At 42.2% G+C, this 22,897-nt stretch overlaps 1 protein-coding gene across 1 annotated transcript in view; it reads right to left on the bottom strand.

Moving 5' to 3' along the window:
• Nucleotides 1-5,034: 5,034 nt before the first annotated feature.
• LOC137320687 (lactosylceramide alpha-2,3-sialyltransferase-like) overlaps nucleotides 5,035-22,897 on the bottom strand; it is a 142,332-nt gene continuing 124,469 nt past the window's right edge. Inside the window, exons 6-7 of the mRNA XM_067982373.1 lie at nucleotides 17,824-17,982; nucleotides 5,035-8,913 (exon numbers count right to left, since the gene is read on the bottom strand). Of these exons, the coding sequence (XP_067838474.1) occupies nucleotides 8,647-8,913; nucleotides 17,824-17,982 (426 nt within the window). The 3' untranslated portion in view covers nucleotides 5,035-8,646. The remainder of the gene's footprint in view (nucleotides 8,914-17,823; nucleotides 17,983-22,897) is intronic.

Here is a 22,897-nt window from a genome sequence, read left to right as displayed (position 1 = left end):
ATCTAGGTTGGTGTTTTCATATATTTACTCTTCCCTTGGGGAATCGTTTGAAATAGTGGAGGAATTCAGTGATTAACAGTCTGACATGCCATGACGTGAACGCTCCTTCCATGGCTATAACCATCTGGCCACTAGGGTGGGAGGGTTTTATGGGCTTTAACAATCGATACAGTGATTTGGTGGGGGGTGGGCGTGGGGAGCACACACCTTCCCAGTGGATGCAAGTATCCCAATGGATGCAACCCAGACTATAGAGCCGGAGCTCTGGTCTTCATTCGCTGGAACGGAGTTTCTGCTCCTTCTGACTCAGAGGTGGGAACGCTAACACTATGCAAAAGGTTTGCTCCTACCCATCTACGTGAGTGGTTATTATTTTGTCACACTCCTGACTTGAGCTTCGTAGATGGTGGATAGGCTTTGCGGTGTTAAGAGGTATTTACAGTGTTGAGGGGTTAAGAGGCTTATTGCACAGCATTCAACAACTGATCTACCTAACACAATTGTGGGAGCACCATCACAACAATAACAGCATTGGTTCAAGAAACCAATCTACCATCACCTTCTCAGGACTATGAGCGGTGGGCAATAAGGCCTCCATGGTGTCACTCACATCCCAAGAACAAATTAAAAAGATTACTGGTTCTGTAGTTACCTGTTCTGCCATCCTTTTTGAATATGGCCAAGGCATTAGACTGTATCCAATCTATTTATACTTTCCCAGTGTTTATTGACTGCCTCAATAATTGTCAAAGCCTCACAAATCAGCTCCATAGTCTGAGTACACTACGATAAAAACCATCTAATCATGAGGAATTATTTATTCGAAGTCATATAAGTTCATCCAGGACTTCCATTTCATCTACATTTAAAGTACTAAATTTTGACCTTTTGTTTGGAAGGGTATGTTTTTCGTTATTTACCTTGTGAATAGATATGCTCTCCTTTATTTTTAAGCTGATTTGCGTCTTTTAATGTTCTCACCTAGGGCCCGATATTAGGAGGGAGGCGAGTTGGCAGTGGGGGGTCGACTGGGCACGTGGGTGCTTCCGGGTTTCCCGTTGCAGACCTGCGCAGCGGGCGCACTGCGCACTTGCATCACAAGCTGTCAGCAGGAGGAGCCCTATTTAAAGGGGCAGTCCTCCAATGCTCCTCCTGCAGCAAAGAACCAAAATAACAGAATGGAGCAGGCCAGAGGCAAGGCTGCTCCAAGGTTTTCTGACTCCTCACTCCAGGTGCTGCTCGATGGGGGGAGGAGGAGGAGGAGGGAAACATTTTTCCCATCAGATGGGAGGAAGTGGCCTCCCTCTGCCACCAAGAAGGCCTGGCTCGAGGTGGCTGAGGAGGTCAGGAGCAGCAGCAATGTCGGCCGAACCTGGGTCCAGTGCAGGAAGCACTTTAATGACCTAACCAGGTCAGCCAAAGTGAGTATACTTACGCATTCTCCCACACTCTGTCTTCCACATCACCTCCACCACTACACAACTCCTTCTGCACTGCCACCACAACGCTCTCGCATCACTCCTCACATCCACTCAACCATCATCCTCACCTTGCCTGCACTTACTCACTGCCCCAGTTCCCATTCGAACACTACCACGCAACCCAATCCTCATACAATCTCATGGCTATGTCTCACACGCACCCTCCCATGCATCTCCCTCACGGTCACCCCACCCACACCAATTTATGCAGCGGGTCACCATGCAACCATTACTCAATCACACCTGTGTTTTGCCTTGATAGGAGAAGAGATGCCAGAATGCCTGGGAGAGGGCAAGGACCGGAGGGGGCCCGCCCCACCAGGTGGTCCTAACGGACGCGGAGCAGTAGGCAACAGAAATAAGCCGCACGCTGGAGTGCCTGTCCGTGGCAGACGCCGAGACTGGGAGTGCACAAGCGGCTGGTGACAGAAATGTAACAGTCAGCACTCATGATAGCGAATGATCTTAACATCACTTGACATCTGCAGCACCTCAACATCTGTCAACATGCTTAATATTGCTTTCTGTTCTCTTGCAGGGCCATCTGCGGCCGCCGTGACTGTGGAGGGCGATTCCTCAGAGGACCTGCCGGCTTCTGAGGGGGCATCGTCACATCTGAGCCAGCCATCCACCAGCGCAGATACACACACCTCGGTGGGTCCCTGTCCTGTTAGTTGGGCTTGCACATGGTGAGTCACCATGCACATGAGCACGAGCAGACCCTGGTGGCAGGGGCAGCCATGGAGAGTCCGCGTCTGTGGGAGCACTCATCTCCAGGCTCTGCTCAGCTGGACCCAGATGCTGAACCCTGGGGGCCAGCAGCACATTGCCGAGGTACTGGAACAGTTGCCACGCGCACTCTCCACAATCGTGCAGAGGATGGAGGAGTCCAACTCCTTCATTTGTGGAATACTGTCACAGGGACGTGAAGGCATCTCTGAGATAGTGTCGTGGGTGGGTGCGGGAATGTCTGCGATGGAGGGAAGGCTAGCCTCCATCGAGCTTCAAGCACGGCTCAACAATGAGTCCATTCAGGCCCTGACAATGGCTGTTCGGATTCAGGGTGAGCAACATTCTGCCGCCTTAAACAGGCTGACCGATACATTACAACTGTCCTTCCAAGGCTTCACACAAGTCCTCCAAACTGTCGTCCAGCAGGGTGGAAGGAGTGATGTGGACTTGGCCCAGGAGAGGGATGATAGCGAAAAGGGACACGGAAGTGGGGACGCCACTCAAAGCACTCCCACATCTCACCCGTTGTCCCCCTCTCAACCAGTACCCACAATGCTGCCTCCTCTCCAGGTAGCCGAGTCTTCCCCTGCACAAGTGCAGGTGGAGCAGTCTTTGGAGGGGCCCTCACGGGCACCGAAACCCAAAGGGCGTCCACGCAAAGCATCTCATTGGTCAGGGCATGGACAAGAGCAACCTGCCACTACCTCTGCTGAAGTCACAGGGGATGCACCATGTAGGGGTTCCCGTAAACGTGAGGCTAAGGTTTTGTGAGCACAAAGGGGATGCACAAGGGTGTATGACAGAATGTCATGTTTTTCATTTAGTTTTATTTGTTTTGCCAACCATATGAAATTTTGCTATCACCACTACTGCCACATCTTTGCAAATCTTGTCTGGTTTGTTGAATAATTCCCTTTCCTGAGGATCACCATGAAGACCCACACCTGATGCCACCCATTGTGTCACTGCAGAGTGGGTGTAGGTGTATTTGCAGGGCTCTTTTGTGCAGACAACTGAGAGACGCCAGCAATGTCCCCGGTAGCACCCTGGAAGGATCCGGAGGAGAAGTTGTTGAGGGCAGTGGTGACTTTGACAGCGACAGGTAAGATGATGATGCTCGGGCCAGCTGGGAGCAGCTCGGCATCAAGAAGGCTGCAGATGTCCACGACTACATGTCGAGTGACTCTGAGCCTCCGTGTGCACTGCTCCTCAGAGGTCCAGGAAGCTGAGCCTCGGTCTGTACACCGTGGCGAGGGTAGTGCCTTCTGCAACGCATCTCTCTCTGCGGTTGCCCTTCCTCCTGCTGCGCAGGTGGATGTGTCACACACTGTGTTGTGGAGCTCCACGTGTCAGAGGTGGACGACATGGCCGGTGATGCTGTTCGTCCTCCGATGAGGTCATGACTGCAGCTATGGCGGCCCCCATCCACAAGATGTACGTTTGAGGGGGTCTGCAAGGTAGGTAAATGTGTCTGCACACCATGCAATGCCCGTGGCCATTTTTGGGGGTTAACCAATTTAACCCCCAATATGTTTTACACGCTCAGGATAGCTAGTCAGGGTAGACTTCATTAATGCACAAATTCACAAATCCTAATTTTAAAAGTTAACATTTTTGCACAAGTTATTTTGAAATACTATTTTTAGTATTTGTTAGTTGTAAATTCTATTTTTAAAGACATTTTTCACTTAATATCTTATTTGCCAAGCACAGTATGTGAACAGCATGAGTGTCAGCCGTGGCTCAGTGGTAGCATTCTTGCCTCCAAGTCAGAAGATACAAACAAAAATACAATATACATAAATAAATGTAGAAGGTGCCAACAATAACTTACTAAATTGCATCACAAACACTTTTGGAATTTTCTTGTTTAGCTCTTGAATCTAAGAGTACAGCCAAAGAGATTTGCAGTATTTATTGCATCAGCAATCAGAACATAAAATTGCCAAATGCCTCCTAGAAAAAGATCAATTACATGCCTTAATCTTGATTGCATGCTACAATATATAACTTGCTAAAATTAAGGTACTTGATTTGCTCCTGGCTGGGTACCATGAGTCATTCTACAAGTTATGAAGTCAATTAGTACCTTGCATTATTCACCTGTGAATTTGAACAGTTAATATTTGTGCTCGACTTGATTTGTTTGCTTTTGGGGTTTTTTTCTCTATTGAATGCATTCATTCCAGGAAGGAATATTTGGAAAACAAAAATACTTTTGACAGTTTGACTACGATTACAACAGAATTATGAAAGTTTAGACAATTTGAAACTTAGCAGGAAATAGTTATTTTCATCCAGCTACTGCAAATTTCTAAAATAAAAAAATCAGTGCTCTTTTGGGATTTTGCCTGTCAAAAAGGAGCATATCAGAACTTCAGAAATCGCCAGTTTTACAAATATTATTGTTACAAAATCTGAAGAAAAAAATGTAACTCAAGCCTCAAAATTAACAAATAGATTAGTAATTTTACACTAAGTTCTGATCTAGGTTTGCCACTTTTTACCAAACTGAACACCAGACTGGGGCCAGTGCACAGTTGGGATCACAGCCTGAGTCCTGTTACTACTGAGAATCTATTGAAACTTGAGTAACTAATGCTTCCTCATTATAAGACACAAAAAGAAATGGAAAATGGACTATTTTTTTTTAAAAAGGCTTTTGGTGTTAGTTACATTTTAGAGATTTCTGGATACCCCATTCGAAAAATGGATAGACCAGTCCAAAATTGGAAGAGTACACATGCAACTGTCACATTAAAAATAATACACACCACCAATGGGTACATATTTATTTTTAAACATCATGAATGTACAAATATTCATTATTCTAAGTTCACTTTATTATCTAAAACAAATTCACATTTAGTTTTCACACAAAACACATTTAATTTCACAATGAAAAACAAGTTGAGAGGCAAAACAAATTTACAGTTTCTGTACCGATTTATTGCTATACAGTCAAAATCTGATAAGATCACACATTGGGTCACAAATGTGAAGTACTATTTCCACCCACCCCCCACCCCAAAACATATAGGGGTAGATTTTACAAATTAGCATCAGAGCTTCGCATAATAGGAGCTCCCATTTCAGGAAACTCTGTGCCAGGAGCATTAATTTGTAAAATCTACCCCACATAGAAATAAAAGATATAAAAGTCATGAAGAAGTTGGTTTCTTAAGTCTCCCTGAACAGCAATCTAACCTTATTTGACTCTTCAGGTAGCTCAGATGGTTTGCTTGTTGATGTAATCCTTACAGAGAAGTACTGCTTGTGACAGGTTATAAATGCCTTGTTAATCTTCCGCAGCAGGTGATGCCAGACGTGAAATACAAATTATTTAAAAGTTGGCCATACTCTGATTAAAACCACCTTTTAGAGTAAAAAGAAACTGCATTAATTCTAGCAGGAAGTATTATGAAGGTGGCGGGGCTTTTAAAATTCTCCATTATCATATATAAATTAGCAATCCACTTTGTTCAGAGGCAGCTAGCCAACATCTTGAATATCCAAATGAGATCAAAATTAAGAGCTTTTAATAATTTGTCACAAAGCTTGTTTAAATTTGTAGCCTTGCAACTTGGTTGCAAGGGGAGATATTTGTAAAATGTACCTAATGCTAGAAGGTTTCAACCTCCGGTTCATATTCAGCAAGTGAGGGAAGGTCCCACGCTTAACATATGGCAGCCTTCTCGGACTAAAGCAGAGACACAAGTTTGTGCATAGCATATTTAGAACAGTGGCAGTCTGAAAGTTAAGGAGATATATGGTATTGTGGGGACAAGGCAAAGAGTCGCATTTTTGGAAAGTGTTAGTTGGTAGCATATATTTTCCAAAATTGTGGAAATGTAGAAACCTTTTGAAGAATTTGGGGTAATAACTTGTTTTGTGATGTAAGTATAGTATATGACACGATCAACAGTGAATTTATAAATATGAAGTTGACCAGACAACTTACAAGCAACAAGGCAATTTAGAATGTATACATCAATAACCAGCTTTTTTGCTGTATTACAATCAACAAGAACTGGGGTGCAAGTTGATTTCTCCATCTCAGCCTTACTATCAGAGAGATATGGTAAGCAGGAGCAGGCATTTCCAGTTATATAGTATTGGTAGACAACTGGGAGCAGTTTTCACTAGACTGAATGATGCATGGTCTAGGGAGGAATAAAGATGGACAACTGTGAGATAATGCTTTACAACCCATTAAAAATAAGTAAAATGAATTGTGCAATATACAATATTTATTTTAAATAGGAAGCACAATGCAACACTGGGGCAAAACTAGCAAGGTCACACAGCTTTTGATCATAATGACAACTAGTTGTAAAGATATAATCTTTTCAGGTTTTGCCTGTATTGATTTTTTTCTTTAAATACACTTGTTCTTCCAGTGGATGGGCCCAGTTTGTTTCTGCCCAAATTATAATCACCAAAGCCCAATTATTTGCTGCTTTACAAAATATTTTGGTACAAAATTCATGACCGTTAGTAGCTTTTCCACGTGTATTGATTACAGTTCCAGTAATAGCATCTCCACTAAAGTAGAAATTTGTAAATGTCATTGACAGAGCACTCTTATAAACACATTGCAGTACATTTCCTTCATTTGCAAAAAAGTCAGGTGAATTTAATAATGTTGTCTTTTTCGCTAACTTCAGGGAAAAGGACTCCATTGACTGAAGCAGTATCCTTTTAGGGGTCATACAGTACCCAAATATTAGGCAAAGTCTCTCAACCTGACCAGAATTTCATTGTCCTAATGCTGATAAGTCATTTACAAAAAGCAAAACTGAAAATTGGAAGAAGGTTTTTTTGACAGTACCCGAATCAATAAAACAAATAGCCTGAAAGATTACTTTTCTCTGTAAACTAGAATATTTAAGATTTAATCACTTTAGCACATTCCACCTAAAGTACTACCACCAATTATCATCTGCGGGATAAAAGCGTTAAAAAAAGTTAAAATTGGTAAGACTCCATGCATTTGACATTAGTTAAGAAGCACACTCAACTGGCCATATGTGTGTACATATAAATTACACAATCACACAGACAAGAAGTATTTGATTTTACAATAATAAATATGCACAAGCACAAAGATAGAAAATATTTCTGTGACTGACTCCACACAATTAAGATTCAATTGCCCAAGACTTCTGCAGGAAGCAGAATTTACCAAAAGTTTAAAGCCACCTTATCTTCTACAAATGGAGTACCCACTAACTTCCACTAGATGACTTTGGTAAATTTTTAAACCGTCTTACAATATAACATTTTTAGGGTCCCGAGGTGAAGTTGACTTTGGCGGTAGTGCAAAAACGGGCGATAGCGAATCTGCAACCATTTTTACACCTGATTTTCTTTAAAAGAAAATCAAACGAAGTGTAAAACAGGCTGCTGGTTTGCTATCGCCCGTTTTTGCACTACTGCCACAGACCACTTTCACCCCCATAGTAAGCACATAACACAATCAGCATCGTTCTCGGGGACAAACATTTTATATTTCTGTGCATCAGCTTGTATGGTTCTATTAGCAAGCAGTAAATTTAATTTTGATACCTCTAGACCACTAGAGTTGCCATCTGAAAAGCAACAGGCAGTGGCTACCAGAAAGCACAGGTAAATCGAAAGATCATTCTATTTGGGCATTTTGGATATGACAAGGATGCGATAGTTTACTTCTAGAACTGATTTTTGTAAACTTTTTTTTTACTAATTAAGAGCTGGTAATATAGCTGCCAGACTACACCATCAGAATCAGATGGACGTGTGCTGTTCCAAAACATCACAAAAATGTAACATATCTGCAGTGTAATAACACAGAATTTAAATTGTCCGGTACTCTCCAAAATGCCGAGATGCCTTTCTCTAGATCCATTGTTAAGGTTACCTTTAAAATACCATGCTTTGCAAAGATGCCAAACTTCATTAGTGCCATGTAAATAAGGCATCTATCCAAATGAATATTGCCTTAATTAATATTAAATTGGACTTGAAGTCCACTAGCGACATTAAGGGACAGAAAGTAGTTTTTAAAATTCATACAGAAGAGTGAATGAAATGCAGTGGACATTGCAATCTCAATCCAGTGCTTCATAAATGCTCCGTGGTGACAATATTATCCATCTCCAGTTTTAAGACATTTCAGTGAAAGCTGCACTAACATAACTGATTCTAATTTAGCTCAATGCCCAAACTAAAAAAATCAGCTAGTCACATTTTCTTTCACAATTACAATTCATGTGTTTGATGAATGATTGAGAAAAGGAATTCCTGTGAAAGTCTTCAGTAGGAACATGCAAGACTCTGCAAAAGATATTTCCTTAATGGCAGCAATGAAAAGGCCTTAGCTAATAGGCCTCAAAGGAGGTCTTCTCCTGGAAGAGCACTTTTTTATTCTTAAGATATGTAAACTTTCAGAAGGTCATACTTTCCTCTCATTGCAAAATTTGCAGTGAATCCCTCCACTGAGGTCTGTCACAACACCTGCTTTGACTAAATCTTCCAGGAAACTCCTCTCAGTTTCCACATTGTGCATAGTTTGGGCCTTCATAGCATCCATTGGGACATTTTCATAATAGTGCAATGGTGTTTGTGGTTGGCTAAGGTTGTATCCAAATCCTGCTAAGCTGACTTCATCACATAAATGTGTAGCCAGAACAACAGCGCTGACTCCCAATGTAGGAATGTTCTAAAATATAAATCAGACAATATTCATGTTATTAATGCAAGGCTTATTTTTTTTAAACGAAGTACAAGTCTAGTGCCGCATTAGGACATTAATAAAAATCTGAAATCATAGTTAGTTGCTTCAACTAGAACATGAGAAAGTGTAACAAACAAACAAAACTGATGGACAGGAAAAGATCTGCTGGTCCATTAAGCCTGTCCCATAGTCATGTCGCAAATAAGCACCATGACCCCAAATGCTCCCCACCTGCCAGCAGCCATGTAAATCTCCTTGGAGAGGCAAAAAACCAGAACAAGAAAAGGCCAGTAACCAAATAAGAATATATTTCAACAGCTGCTGCTTGCCATATTGGAAAAACAATGGAGAAACACAGCACAAACATAATGCTTTCACTTTCTGCTTGTTTAGGTTCACACTGCTAATTTACTTTTTCTGCAATTCAAATTTCACATGTAGCATTTATGATCATTCAGGAACACCAAATTGATCCAGTTCAATAAAACTTCCAAGGTTTTGTACTTTTGAAAAAATATATACCAACATAAAATATGCAAATAAAAAAGTGGTGATAACTTAGCATTAAGAATGTTTTCACTAAATGAATAAGGCTACTGAGGAGCTGGGAAAAAGCATGGACTATAAGAAAAACTATTTCACAAGAGAAAAAAAACAGTAATAAACTACATTTATGCATTGACTCAATTGTCTGCTATAATAGAAAGTAGTAGCTAATCAAGACTATCCAAAGTACAGTAAATTGCTTCTCTCTATTTGCCTACTTCAGTCCTTTCCAGCAATACTCACTTGTTTTAGTTTACCAACAAGATCAGCTGATGCTGCACACAGTTCACCTCTCATCCACCCTCAACTCCAGCACCCAACCTGTCAGAGACCAGAGACGGCCAGCACAGGAACACATTTAAACAGGCAGGATTCATGTTGATTTTAAAGCCAATAACTTTACAAAGATCAGCACTGTAGAGACTGTTCATGGGATTGCTTAGAGGTAGCACTTAATGCTTTCAGTGGATCACTTCTGTAAGCTGAGAAGTCTGTAGCTGGCTCAAGTGATCATTTTTTAGCCAGTTCCCTCCGGTCTTCTTGCTGGAATTGAGAGCAGGTATGTAGAAGACCAGTAAGCCTGCCAGCAGAGCAGTGAATTGATCAACTGTACAGTGTCAGATGACCTTGCAGCAGGAGGTCTGAAGAATTTCAAAGCTCTCATCTTGCAGCAGTTATTTTCCAGCACTGCCAAATAAAACTGACTTATCATTCATCTCATTTTGCTGTTTGTGGATCTTACTGTGCGCAATTGGTTGTTGCGTTTGCCCACACAACAGTGACTGCAATTCAAAAGCAATTAATTCGTTGTTAAGCACCTTGAGACATCGCAAGGACGTAATTAGATGCTATATAAATGGAAGATCTTTCTTTCTTTACCGAGTTCCAATTTACATTGTCATACAGCTTGGATATTGATTTTGCAACTCTACAATTATTTATGGGGTAGTTTCTCATGAGTTAAAAGCAAGTTTTCAACTTTTTTAGGACATAAGAAAATCCAGAGTGAGAAAAGGACATTCAGCTTATCAAGCTCACTCCATCTAGTCCATTATATGCATAGACATGCTCCTATACCACATGTATGAAGCATCAAGTTTCCTTCCCCTACCTCCCTTGGGAAGAAAAAGTCAAGTTACCCTCAATAAGATGCCAACTGACCCCCTTGACTGACAAAACAGTCAAGATATTCTACATATCTTTGAACGGATCTTTTCAGAATAGCCATGTTCGCAAGTCTCATGAACAACTATTGTGTCATAGTGTGCTCTGGATGGCAGCTTATCATATCTCAGAATGTTTCCAATATAGCTAATTAATTTAAAGTGCAGTGAAGATTGTTATATTGGCAAATTCAACAGCCATTTTACGCACAGCAAGATCCCACAAAGAAATAAATGACTAATATGTTTTAGTGGTATTGTTTGAGGGAAGAATGTTGGTGAGGACACCAGGAAAACACACTGTTCTTCAAGTAGTATCACCTGAACAGACAGATGGGGCCTCATCTTGTCGATACAGCATAATGCTGCTGTGAAGCATCAACCTAGTTTGTGTGCTCAAGCTCTAAAATGGGCTTTTATTGACAAGTTACTAAACACAGAACTGGAAACAGGCCATCTCTGCTGGTCCTCTCAGTCAGGAAATGTTGTGCAATACATGGAAACCTAGAGAAACAAAAAAATGGCAGGGGCAGGGGCAGAGGCAGAATGCTGATTATTAAAATTGTGACTATTATCAGCTTTAAAAAAAATGCATTGGCTCGAAATTTCCTGCAACGGCAGTTCTGACAACAAACATCATAAGTTAGACCGCTGCGAGTCTCAATTCTCCAGTGGCGAATTGACACCAAATTGTACTGAAAAACTTATTTGAGTATGCCACAACGAGGATAGTGATGAAACAGAAGCATCGCAGCCAAAGGCTCAATTACCGCGGTGTGTGTGCGCCTTTCTTTATCAAGGTGTCTTCCAGCGGCCAGAAAACTAGCACAAATCAAAGAAATTCGCCATCGCCGCTGTTTTGAATGGGGCGAAGCTATTATAGTTAACTTTTATCTGTTTTAGCAAGGCTCTCAGTGACGCAGCGCAAAGACTCACGAAATTCTGATGTGGTATAAAAACTAATATAACTCTCTTATTCATAATTTCCTGTAACTTCTGTACTAAAATAATGGTGCATGTGCAAGTTTTCAAGAAATTCCAGACCATTAGTGACACTATAATAAAACTGCAATTCAACAAATGCCCACTGTGTGGTGCCAAACATCCAATTAAAGTTCTTATACATACACAATGCAATTTTACAACGGCAGTGGTTGATGAATTTATTTTTGCAAAAGTCGATAATTAAGGCAAACAAAAAGGGATAGCAGGCTTATTAATGTGGTTTGGAAAATGCACTTCAAAATGATAATGAGTTATAACTGCTTTAATGAAATAGTCCAATAGGCCTTATTGTTGCGAGAATATTGTGTAAGTGTTTACGATCTCAGAGATTGTAAGGGTGACTGATGTGGGAAATGGAAACTCACACTGGTCCGGTGGGAAGAGAGGAGGTGCTCTTCTGAGAATGGGGTACAAGCTGAATTTAGGGAGTTAGGAGTTAAACTAAAAAGTAGGACCTCAAAGGTAGTAATCTCAGGATTGCTACCAGTGCCACGGGCTAGTCAGAGTAGGAATGACAGGATAGCTAGGATGAATACGTGGCTTGAGAGATGGTGCAAGAGGGAGGGATTCAAATTCCTGGGACATTGGAACCGGTTCTGGGGGAGGTGGGACCAGTACAAATTGGACGGTCTGCATCTGGGCAGGACTGGAACCAATGTCCTAGGGGGAGTGTTTGCTAGTGCTGTTGGGGAGGGTTTAAACTAATGTGGCAGGGGGATGGGAAACGATGCAGAAAGTCAGTGGGAAGTAAAGTGGTGACAGAAACAAAAGGCAGTAAGGGAGAGTGTACAAAACATGAACGGACAGATGGTCTGAGAAAGCAGGGCAAAGACCAAGGGAAGTCTAGATTAAACTGCATTTATTTCAATGCAAGAAGTCTGATGGGCAAGGCAGATGAACTCAGGGCATGGATGGGTACATGGGACTGGGATGTTATAGCTATTACTGAAACATGGCTAAGGGAGGGGCAGGACTGGCAGCTCAATGTTCCAGGGTACAGATGCTATAGGAAAGATAGAGCAGGAGGTAAGAGAGGAGGGGGAGTTGCGTTCTTGATTAGGGAGAACATCACGGCAGTAGTGAGAGGGGATATATCCGAGGGTTCGCCCACTGAGTCTATATGGGTAGAACTGAAGAATAAGAAGGGAGAGATCACTTTGATAGGATTGTACTACAGACCCCCAAATAGTCAACGGGAAATTGAGGAGCAAATACGTAAGGAGATTACAGACAGCTGCAAGAAAAATAGGGTGGTAATAGTAGGGGACTTTAACTTTCCCAACATTGACTGGGACAGCCATAGCATTAGGGGCTTGGATGGAGAGAAATTTGTTGAGTGTATTCAGGAGGAATTTCTCATTCAGTATGTGGATGGCCCGACTAGAGAGGTGTCAAAACTTGACCTCCTCTTGGGAAATAAGAAAGGGCAGGTGACAGAAGTGTTAGTGAGGGATCACTTTGGGACCAGTGATCATAATTCCATTAGTTTTAAGATAGCTATGGAGAATGATAGGTCTGGCCCAAAAGTTAAAATTCTAAATTGGGGAAAGGCCAATTTTGATGGTTGTAAACAATTTTACAACACCAAGTTATAGTCCAACGATTTTTATTTGAAATCTACAAGCTTTCGGAGGCTTCCTCCTTCCTCAGGTAAATGTCAGGAGCTCCTTGAAGCCTACGCATTTATACATCACAGAACAATACATGGTGTTTACAGACTGCCCCTGCAACTGCCCGTTGCCAAGGAAATCACCGTGTTCAGACAGAGAGGTGTCACCTACAGAACCCCCGAATACACATTCAACAAAAAAACAAACAGGAAAAAAAACAGAGAGAGAGAGAGAGAGGCAGAAACATCCGGAAGGCAGAGAAAGCCAGCAAATGACCCATTATATTAAAAACAGATAGCTTTTGTTCGCTGGTGGGGTAACGTGTAGCGTGACATGAACCCAAGATCCCGGTTGAGGCCGTCCTCATGGGTGCGGAACTTGGCTATCAATTTCTGCTCGACCATTTTGATGGTATTAGACAGGAACTTTCAGAAGTTGATTGGGAGAGTCTGTTGGCAGGCAAAGGGACGTCTGGTAAGTGGGAGGCTTTCAAAAGTGTGTTAACCAGGGTTCAGGGTAAGCACATTCCTTATAAAGTGAAGGGCAAGGCTGGTAGAAGTAGGGAACCTTGGATGACATGGGAGATTGAGGCCCTAGTCAAAAAGAAGGAGGAGGCATATGACATGCATAGGCAGCTGGGATCAAGTGGATCCCTTGAAGAGTATAGAGATTGCCGGAGTAGAGTTAAGAGAGAAATAAGGAGGGCAAAAAGGGGACATGAGATTGCTTTGGCAGATAAGGCAAAGGAGAATCCAAAGAGCTTCTACAAATACATAAAGGGCAAAAGAGTAACTAAGGAGAGAGTAGGGCCTCTTAAAGATCAACAAGGTCATCTATGTGCGGAACCACAAGAGATGGGTGAGATCCTAAATGAATATTTCACATCGGTATTTACGGTTGAGAAAGGCATGGATGTTAGGGAACTTGGGGAAATAAATAGTGATGTCTTGAGGAGTGTACATATTACAGAGAGGGAGGTGCTGGAAGTCTTAACGCGCATCAAGGTAGATAAATCTCCGGGACCTGATGAAATGTATCCCAGGACGTTATGGGAGGTTAGGGAGGAAATTGCGGGTCCCCTAGCAGAGATATTTGAATCATCGACAGCTACAGGTGAGGTGCCTGAAGATTGGAGGGTAGCAAATGTTGTGCCTTTGTTTAAGAAGGGCAGCAGGGAAAAGCCTGGGAACTACAGACCGGTGAGCCTGACATCTGTAGTGGGTAAGTTGTTAGAGGGTATTCTGAGAGACAGGATCTACAGGCATTTGGAGAGGCGGGGACTGATTAGGAACAGTCAGCATGGTTTTGTGAGTGGAAAATCATGTGTCACGAATTTGATTGAGTTTTTTGAAGGGGTAACCAAGAAGATAGATGAGGGCTGTGCAGTAGACGTGGTCTACATGGACTTTAGCAAAGCCTTTGACAAGGTACCGCATGGTAGGTTGTTACATAAAGTTAAATCTCACGGGATCCAAGGTGAGGTAGCCAATTGGATACAAAATTGGATTGACGACAGAAGACAGAGGGTGGTTGTAGAGGGTTGTTTTTCAAACTGGAGACCTGTGACCAGCGGTGTGCCTCAGGGATCGGTGCTGGGTCTGCTGTTATTTGTTATTTATATTAATGATTTGGATGAGAATTTAGGAGGCATGGTTAGTAAGTTGCAGATGACACCAAGATTGGTGGCATTGTGGACAGTGAAGAAGGTTATCTCGGATTGCAACGGGATCTTGATAAATTGGGCCAGTGGGCCGATGAATGGCAGATGGAGTTTAATTTAGATAAATGTAAGGTGATGCATTTTGGTAGATCGAATCGGGCCAGGACCTACTCCGTTAATGGTAGGGCGTTGGGGAGAGTTATAGAATAAAGAGATCTAGGAGTACAGGTTCATAGCTCCTTGAAAGTGGAGTCACAGGTGGATAGGGTGGTGAAGAAGGCATTCAGCATGCTTGGTTTCATTGGTCAGAACATTGAATACAGGAGTTGGGATGTCTTGTTGAAGTTGTACAATACATTAGTACGGCCACACTTGGAATACTGTGTACAGTTCTGGTCACCCTATTATAGAAAGGATATTATTAAACTAGAAAGAGTGCAGAAAAGATTTACTAGGATGCTACCGGGACTTGATGGTTTGACTTACAGGGAGAGGTTGGATAGACTGAGACTTTTTTCCCTGGAGAGTAGGAGGTTAAAGGGTGATCTTATAGAAGTCTATAAAATAATGAGGGGCATAGATAAGGTAGATAGTCAAAATCTTTTCCCAAAGGTAGGGGAGTCTATAACGAGGGGGCATAGATTTAAGGTGAGAGGGGAGAGATACAAAAGGGTCCAGAGGGGCAATTTTTTCACTCAAAGGGTGGTGAGTGTCTGGAATGAGCTGCCAGAGGCAGTAGTAGAGGCAGGTACAATGTTGTCTTTTAAAAAGCATTTGGACAGTTACATGGGTAATATGGATATATGGGCCAAGTGCAGGCAATTGGGACTAGCTTAGTGGTATAAACTGGGCGACATGGACATGTTGGGCCGAAGGGCCTGTTTCCATGTTGTAAACTTCTATGATTCTAAGGCACATTAGTGGGATTGAGTAGAGCAAGTTTTATTCTATGCCTGACTTGAGAGTGTACAATAAAAACAGAAAATGCTGGAAATATTCAGCAAGTCAGGCAGCATCTGTGGAGAAAGAAACAGAGTTAACGTTTCAGGTCAATGACCTTTAGTCAGAATTGGTAGAAGTTGAAGATTAAAAAGTTTTTAAGCAAGGGAAAGCGGGGGGCGGGAAGGGGAGAGGAAGGGGAGGGGAGGAAAGAACAAAAGGGAAGGTCTGTAATAACTTGGCAGGCAGGAGTGATGAAATGACAAAAGGGATGATGAAGAGTGGTAATGGAACAAGTAAAGAAACAAAAGATGGACTCACTATCTTTTGTTTCCTTACTTGTCCCATTACCACCCTCCTTGCCTTGCACCATCATCCCTTTTGTCATTTCATCACTTCTGCCTGCCATCCTATCACAGACCTTCCCTTTTGTTCTTTGCTCTCCCCCCCACCCCCCCCCCCCCGCTTTCCCTGGCTCTGTACTTGCTAAAAAACTGTTTAATCTTCAATTTCTTCCAGTTCTGATGAAAGGTCATTGACCTGAAACGTTAACTCTGTTTATTTCTCCACAGATGCTGCCTCACTTGCTGAGTATTTCCAGCATTTTCTGTTTTTATTTCAGATTTCCAGCATTCGCAGTATTTTGCTATTGATTGAGAGTGTACAATGCTGAATACAAGAGCCAAACGTGCAGCCATCCCATATATTTTCCAGATTAGTACAATTTGAACTTTAAGTAATAGTAAAGTTTTAGATGGAAATTTCAGCTTGAGTATCAATTAAGTATTTCTTATTCTGATGCATTAACTGGCTGCAGCCACCAGTTTAATGCACAAGACTGTATTAGCATTTAATTTTCAAAAGCAATGTGTGTGCAATGACCAGTACAGCACCACAGTATTACCATAATACTAAGAAAGCCACAGCTCCTTATTTGGGAACTTTACACACTCTTAATGTAAGTAGTTTAAATGAGATGAGATTCTAAGGAAAAACGGATGTAACTGATAAAGAAGGGATGAGCAGGCTGAAGACACTGAAGGAAACCAAGGCCCCAGGTACAGACAGATTGCACCTAAGGATGCTTAAAAGACGCAGCTAATGAAATTGGATGGGGACTGAGTCTGATGATTGGAGAAAAAAAGAACATAAATCTATTAAAAAAGCAGAATTAACAGAGAACTACAGGCTGGTTAGTCTGACATTATAGGGAAAGTACTGGAGGGCATCCTGAAGAAACAAATGACAAACCACCTGGAGAAATACAGAACTAAACCTACTTGGAGTACTGGGCACAATTCTGGTCATACTACGAGAAAGATAACCAGGCATTGGAATTGGACAGTGAAAGGCAGCTAGATTGATAGGTGGAATTACGCACCTAATTTATGAGGAGAGGCTGCAGAAGCAGAGGATGGTTACACTGAAAAGACTGAGGGATTCAAGATCCTAAAGGGTATAAACAAGATACTAATAGAATAACACTGAAAGGGGATGGAAAAGTTGTTACTTAATTTATTTGGAAAATATTGGTCATGATTGTTGGTAGCCACCTTGGAAAAGATGCAGTGAGAACCAGGCACAAAAAGGGCATAAAACATATCCCTTTTCTTAATCAATATTCAGTTCTATCCATTTTTGAATTTTCATGGGGGTGCCTGTCTAAAACAAGATTCCTCTGCATCAAGTGCCCTGCTTATACAACATTCACCATAATCCATACAAAAGTGGGCCATGGCTCCACATTGGACACACAAAAAGAGTTTCCAAAAAAATTATAACATTCTGCAGTCAGAACTGCATTTTTAGTTCCAACAAACATTAAAAGGATATAGCTTACACAATCACAGACTACGGCAACCCTTCACCAAACATCCATAATCATGTCACATGGCCTTCAAACCATGTTTCTCCAAACTGTAATTTTCCCAGAACACATTTGTTAACCAAATAGCCCAAATTCAGACCATACCTGGTCCCATCCCCACAGTTTTGATCGAGGTTCAGGTAACTGCAGAAGATCTATAGCCGTCTCTCTTATAATCTCAGGGTTCAGAATTCGAAACTGTGCTGGTTCAATTGGTACTTCCTTTGCAACTGCCTGCCAGAACCAGATTTTTTCCCAAAATGACTAGAGTAGGTAATGACAAAAAAAAATGTTAATACTGGAAATTAACAAATGCCTTATGTACAGTGATGTTTTTGTTTCACAATTCTTATGCCTATTAAGTTAATTCACCAACTTCTACACATCACTTAGGTCTAACTTCACTAAAACCAATACTGGGATACAATTTTCCATTTGAATGCAAGATGCCAGGACTTTTGTGTCTATCTCAAAATATACTAAACATATTTTCTATTTGAATATTTAGCCGGGATGCACAAATACTTCAATAATGACATTTTGTTCTTTTATTTGGCAGCGTGCTATTCATACTGTTGTGGCTCTGGAAAATGAAGTATCTGTTTTTCAATGTAAACCCCTCTTTAGGATATTCATCGTGATGCTTTTTTCCACTATGTTCATCATACTGAACTTGCAGGATTAATACCAGCTTGTAGCTGGTGCAAGTATGGAGTTACATCATCCTCTCCCATCACAATGTGATGGATTAAGGAGAGCTCCCTAAAACTCAGCATGAATGCTCTAACCCATCCTCTGACTGTGATGTATGTCACCTCCTATACTGTCATTCTTTATGATTGAAAAGAGATGACTGGACATTCAGTTCTTTTCAATTAGAAGAAAACAAATTGCAGCACAGGAGGTTGTACTGGTTTATAAAACTGATAAGTAAAGATTGGGTAAAGTACTGGCTACAGTTACATTATGCCTAACACAAAGAATAATCAGTTCCAGACCATGTCTCAGAGGTAACCTTCTTTACACTGACACAGTTAGGGTTGGGAGGAAGCCGAAGGCACTACTAAAGTGGGGAAGTGCTCAGGGAAGGTCAGTACTTCCCACAAGGGAGGGAAGATCAGCGAGAGATCGTCAGGCTGTTCTTGCACATCTCCTGGTGACCAGTTTAGAGTGGCAAAGTCGTTTGCCTGCCCGTAAGCAAGTGGCCATTTGTATTCACAGCTAAAGTTTGTGTGTTTCTCAGAAAGAAAACAACCTGAGAAATAAGGAGTTCATCCTCTGACAAAGAAAGAGCACATGAAAATACCTCTAGGGCCACTTCCATCATCACCACTATGTAAAGACTTAAAAACCCATTAAGTGATTTCCTCCTGATGATTCAATATGGTCTGAAATGAATGAATACCCCACCGGTAAGGCATCATTTGCCAAAGTGACAGAAGAAAAGAATGAAACATGGAATAGGACATAATTATGGTTTGTCTACCATAACAGCAACTATTGATGAACCAGAGGTTTTGCTACTGTGGAGAAGTAATGAATGATCTTAACATCTTAGCATGTCACTTTTAGCTAAATATTTATACTGCATATAGGAAAGCAAAGCAAAACACTGCATTCATTAATTGACCCAGCTTTGTAGCTGTTACTCTTATCAAACAGTATTTTTACTATTAAGGTTCCTTACCTGCAAGTAAATACTGCCTCAGCACTCACAATGGAATGCTGTAATCACTTACAAGTCTTAATCAGTTGTCAGAGATGTTGCCATTTTGACATGCTCTCATTTGGCTGTGTATCAACAAATAATTGTACCTATAGAATTTTACAGCATTGAAGGAAGCTAGTCAGGCCATCACATCTGAAAGAGCTATTCACTGAGTACCCATCACATTTTTTTGGTTTTTATGCTTGGGTTCTATGTCACCGGCCACTGCTGTGAACTCTATGATCCAGAATGCACGTTTTGCTGCCCACTATATAGATGAAGGACCGCATGATGCAGACATAACAGAGAATCCTTACTACATAGAATCATACAGTACAGAAGGAGGCCTGTTGGCCCGTCATGCCTGTGCTGGCTCTTTGACAGAGCTGTCCAAATTAATCCCACTCCCCAGCCTTTTCCCCATAACCCTGCAAATTAATCCTCTTCAAGTATATGTCTAATTGCCTTTTGAAAGTTCCTACGGAATCTGTTTCCACCACTCTTTCAGGTAGGGCGTTCCAGATCTTAACAACCCTCTGTGTGAAACAATTTCTCCTCATTTCCCCTCTAGCTCTTTGCCAATTATTTTAAATCTATGACCTCTGGTTACCGACCCACTTGCCAGTAGAAACAGTTTCTCCCTATTTGCCCTATTTATCAAAACCCCTCATAATTTTGAATACCTCTATTAGGTCTCCCCTTAACCTTCTCTGCTCAGAGAACAAACCCAGCTTCTCCAATCTTACAATGAATTACAAAGAATGTACAGCACACAAACAGGACATTCGGCCCAATAGGTCCACGTTGGTGCTTATGCTCCATGTGAACCTCCTCCTACCCTTCTTCATCTAACCCTATTAAAATATCCTTCTATTCCCTTCGCCCTCATGTTTATCCAATTTCCCTTTAAATGTATCTATGCTAGTTGCCTCAACTACTCCTTGTGGTAGTGAATTCCACATTCTTACCGTTCTTTGGGTGAAGAAGTTTCTCCTGAATTCCCTATCTCTTCCCATAACTGAAGTCCCTCATCCCTGGTATCATCCTGGTTAACCTCCTCTGCACCCTCTCCAAGGCCTTGAAATCCTTCCTAATGCGTGGTGCCCAGAATTGTACACAATATTCCAGCTGAGGCCTAACCACTGATTTGTAAAGGTTTGGCATGACTTCTTTGTTTTTGTATTCAATGCCTCTATTTACAAACCTAAGTATCCCATGTGCTTTCTTAACTGCCTTATCAATTTGCCCTGCCACCTTCAAAGATTTGTGAATATGCATCCCTCTGCTCTTGCACCCCCCTCAAAAGATTACAATTTAGATTATACAGGGCATTAAATTGGGCCATGTAGTGCCCGTTGTTTCGGCGCTACACGGCCTCTCCGACATTCAAGATGGCGTCTTGAATGCGCACACACGTTTCCCGCATGACGAGCGCCGGACGCCATCTTGGTATAGGAGTTAGCGCAGGCGCAGATAACGAATGTTGGAATCATGTAATGTAGGGAGAAAATGGCTTCAATCAGTGTGCAACGCTGATTTAAAGTGATAGACACCATTTTGGGAGTTAACACTCAACTCAACGCAGTCTTAACCCCGACCATCTGAACGTGTCTTACAGTGCCTGGAGGACCCCCTACCGGCACTATTTAAAGGGACCATGCAGGATTTACAAGTTAGTGACTGGATTATTGCTTCTGGCTGCCTAGACATTTGTAACTGTTTTTGGAGGTCTCCTAGACTTGAACACTAGGACACGGGGACATAGCCTAACATTTAGAGCCAAGACGTGCAGGAGTGAAGTTAGGAAATACTTCTACATGCAAAGGGTGGGGAACGTTTGGAACGCTCTTCTGCATGTGAATGTTAAATCTGAGATTGACAGATTTCTGTGAACCAAGGGTATTAAGGGATATGGGGCTAAGACGGGTATATGGAGTTAGGTCACAGGGCCACCATGATCTCATTGAATGGTGGAACAGGCTCGAGGGGCTAAATGCCACTGCCACTTGCTGCCTCTTGATATGCTCCACCTTCTCCTGCAAGAAAGCAGGACGTGTGTCTGGGTGATGTGCCTGTCATGGTTGAATAGCTGCCAGTGTGTGTGGCCTGTGCCTTGTGGGTGGACGGCTTGAAACAGTGGTAATGTGTAAGGGTGAGAGGAAGCATCTGATTGGATGACTTGAGTACTGATGGAAAGAGTTTATTGGTATGTGGGGGATGGGGGCTATAGTGCGTGGTGCAGTTGGTAGGAGACGCCACTTGACAGTTGACCTCACTCACCTTGACCACTCATGTCAAAGCATTGAACTTCTTCCTGCACTGCATCCATGTTCATGATGCTGTGCGACTGGCATTGACTTCATTCCCTCCCACTGTCTTTTGAGTATATGTCTGGAGGGCCTCTTGCTCCCCCCTGTGGATATAGGATGTCCCTTCTTCTGTCCACCTCTTGCACCCAAGGTCTCTTGTGCATCAGCAGAGAAACTTGGTGCATGCGCTCTCGCAGGCCTGGTACCAACTCAGATCGGCAGATTGGTGAGGTCTGGTGTGCAGATTGGAGGATGTGGGATTTAGTAGTGCGCAACCTTTATTCAATGTTTTAACATAACTCATCAGTGTGTAAACATAGGGATGGAACCTGCATCTGTGTTTTATGTATGCGATGTCTGATCCCTGTTCAGACTCCGTGCAGACAGTAGACTGTTATTTTCAGCAAATAACAGGTACCAGCTACCTTTAAGATATTTCTAAGAAACATCCTCCCTTTAAGAGATTGAGCTCCCTTTGGAGGTGGAAAGTGTGAATTACATTGATTCCACGTACAATGCCTGGAAAGGAACACTGATTGCAGGTAAGTGCTCCCGTGGGTCCAAACTTGCGTCCTGCCTGTGCAGGGTCTGTCGGGCACGGGGTGGTAACCACCCAAAAAGGACCCTTATCGAATTTTTCCCCCACTGTCTCTTCATGTTGTTCCTCCCAAAGTGCATCACTTCACACTTATCCACATTACATTGCATCTGCCATGTGTCTGCCCATTTCACCAGTCTGTCTATATCCTCCTGAAGTCTGCTACTATCGTCTTCACTATTTACTACATTGCCAAGTGTTGGATAATCCACCATCTTCAAAATTGTACTCCCTATACCCAAGTCCAGGTCATTTATATATAAGAAAAGCAATGATCCTAATACCGATCCCTGCGGAACCCCACTGCATACTTCTCTCCAGTCCGAAAAACATCTGTTCACCACTACTCTCCTGCCTCCTATCCCTTGGCCATTTATGTACCCAAGTTACCACCGTCCCTTTGTGCTTCTATTTTCCGAATAAATCTGTTACGTGGCACTTTATCAAATGCCTTTTGAAAGTCCAAATATACGACATCTACTGCAATTCACATACATCAGCTACTAGATTGAATCATGTGCTGGCATGTGAATTCTCCTCTCTTTATGGACAGCGGATTGGATA

The sequence above is a fragment of the Heptranchias perlo genome, chromosome 1 (assembly GCF_035084215.1).
Source record: "Heptranchias perlo isolate sHepPer1 chromosome 1, sHepPer1.hap1, whole genome shotgun sequence".
In the NCBI taxonomy this organism is placed as follows: Eukaryota; Metazoa; Chordata; class Chondrichthyes; order Hexanchiformes; family Hexanchidae; genus Heptranchias; species Heptranchias perlo.
Note: the sequence above shows the minus strand (reverse complement) of the source record. Positions and strands in the feature narration are given on the sequence as shown.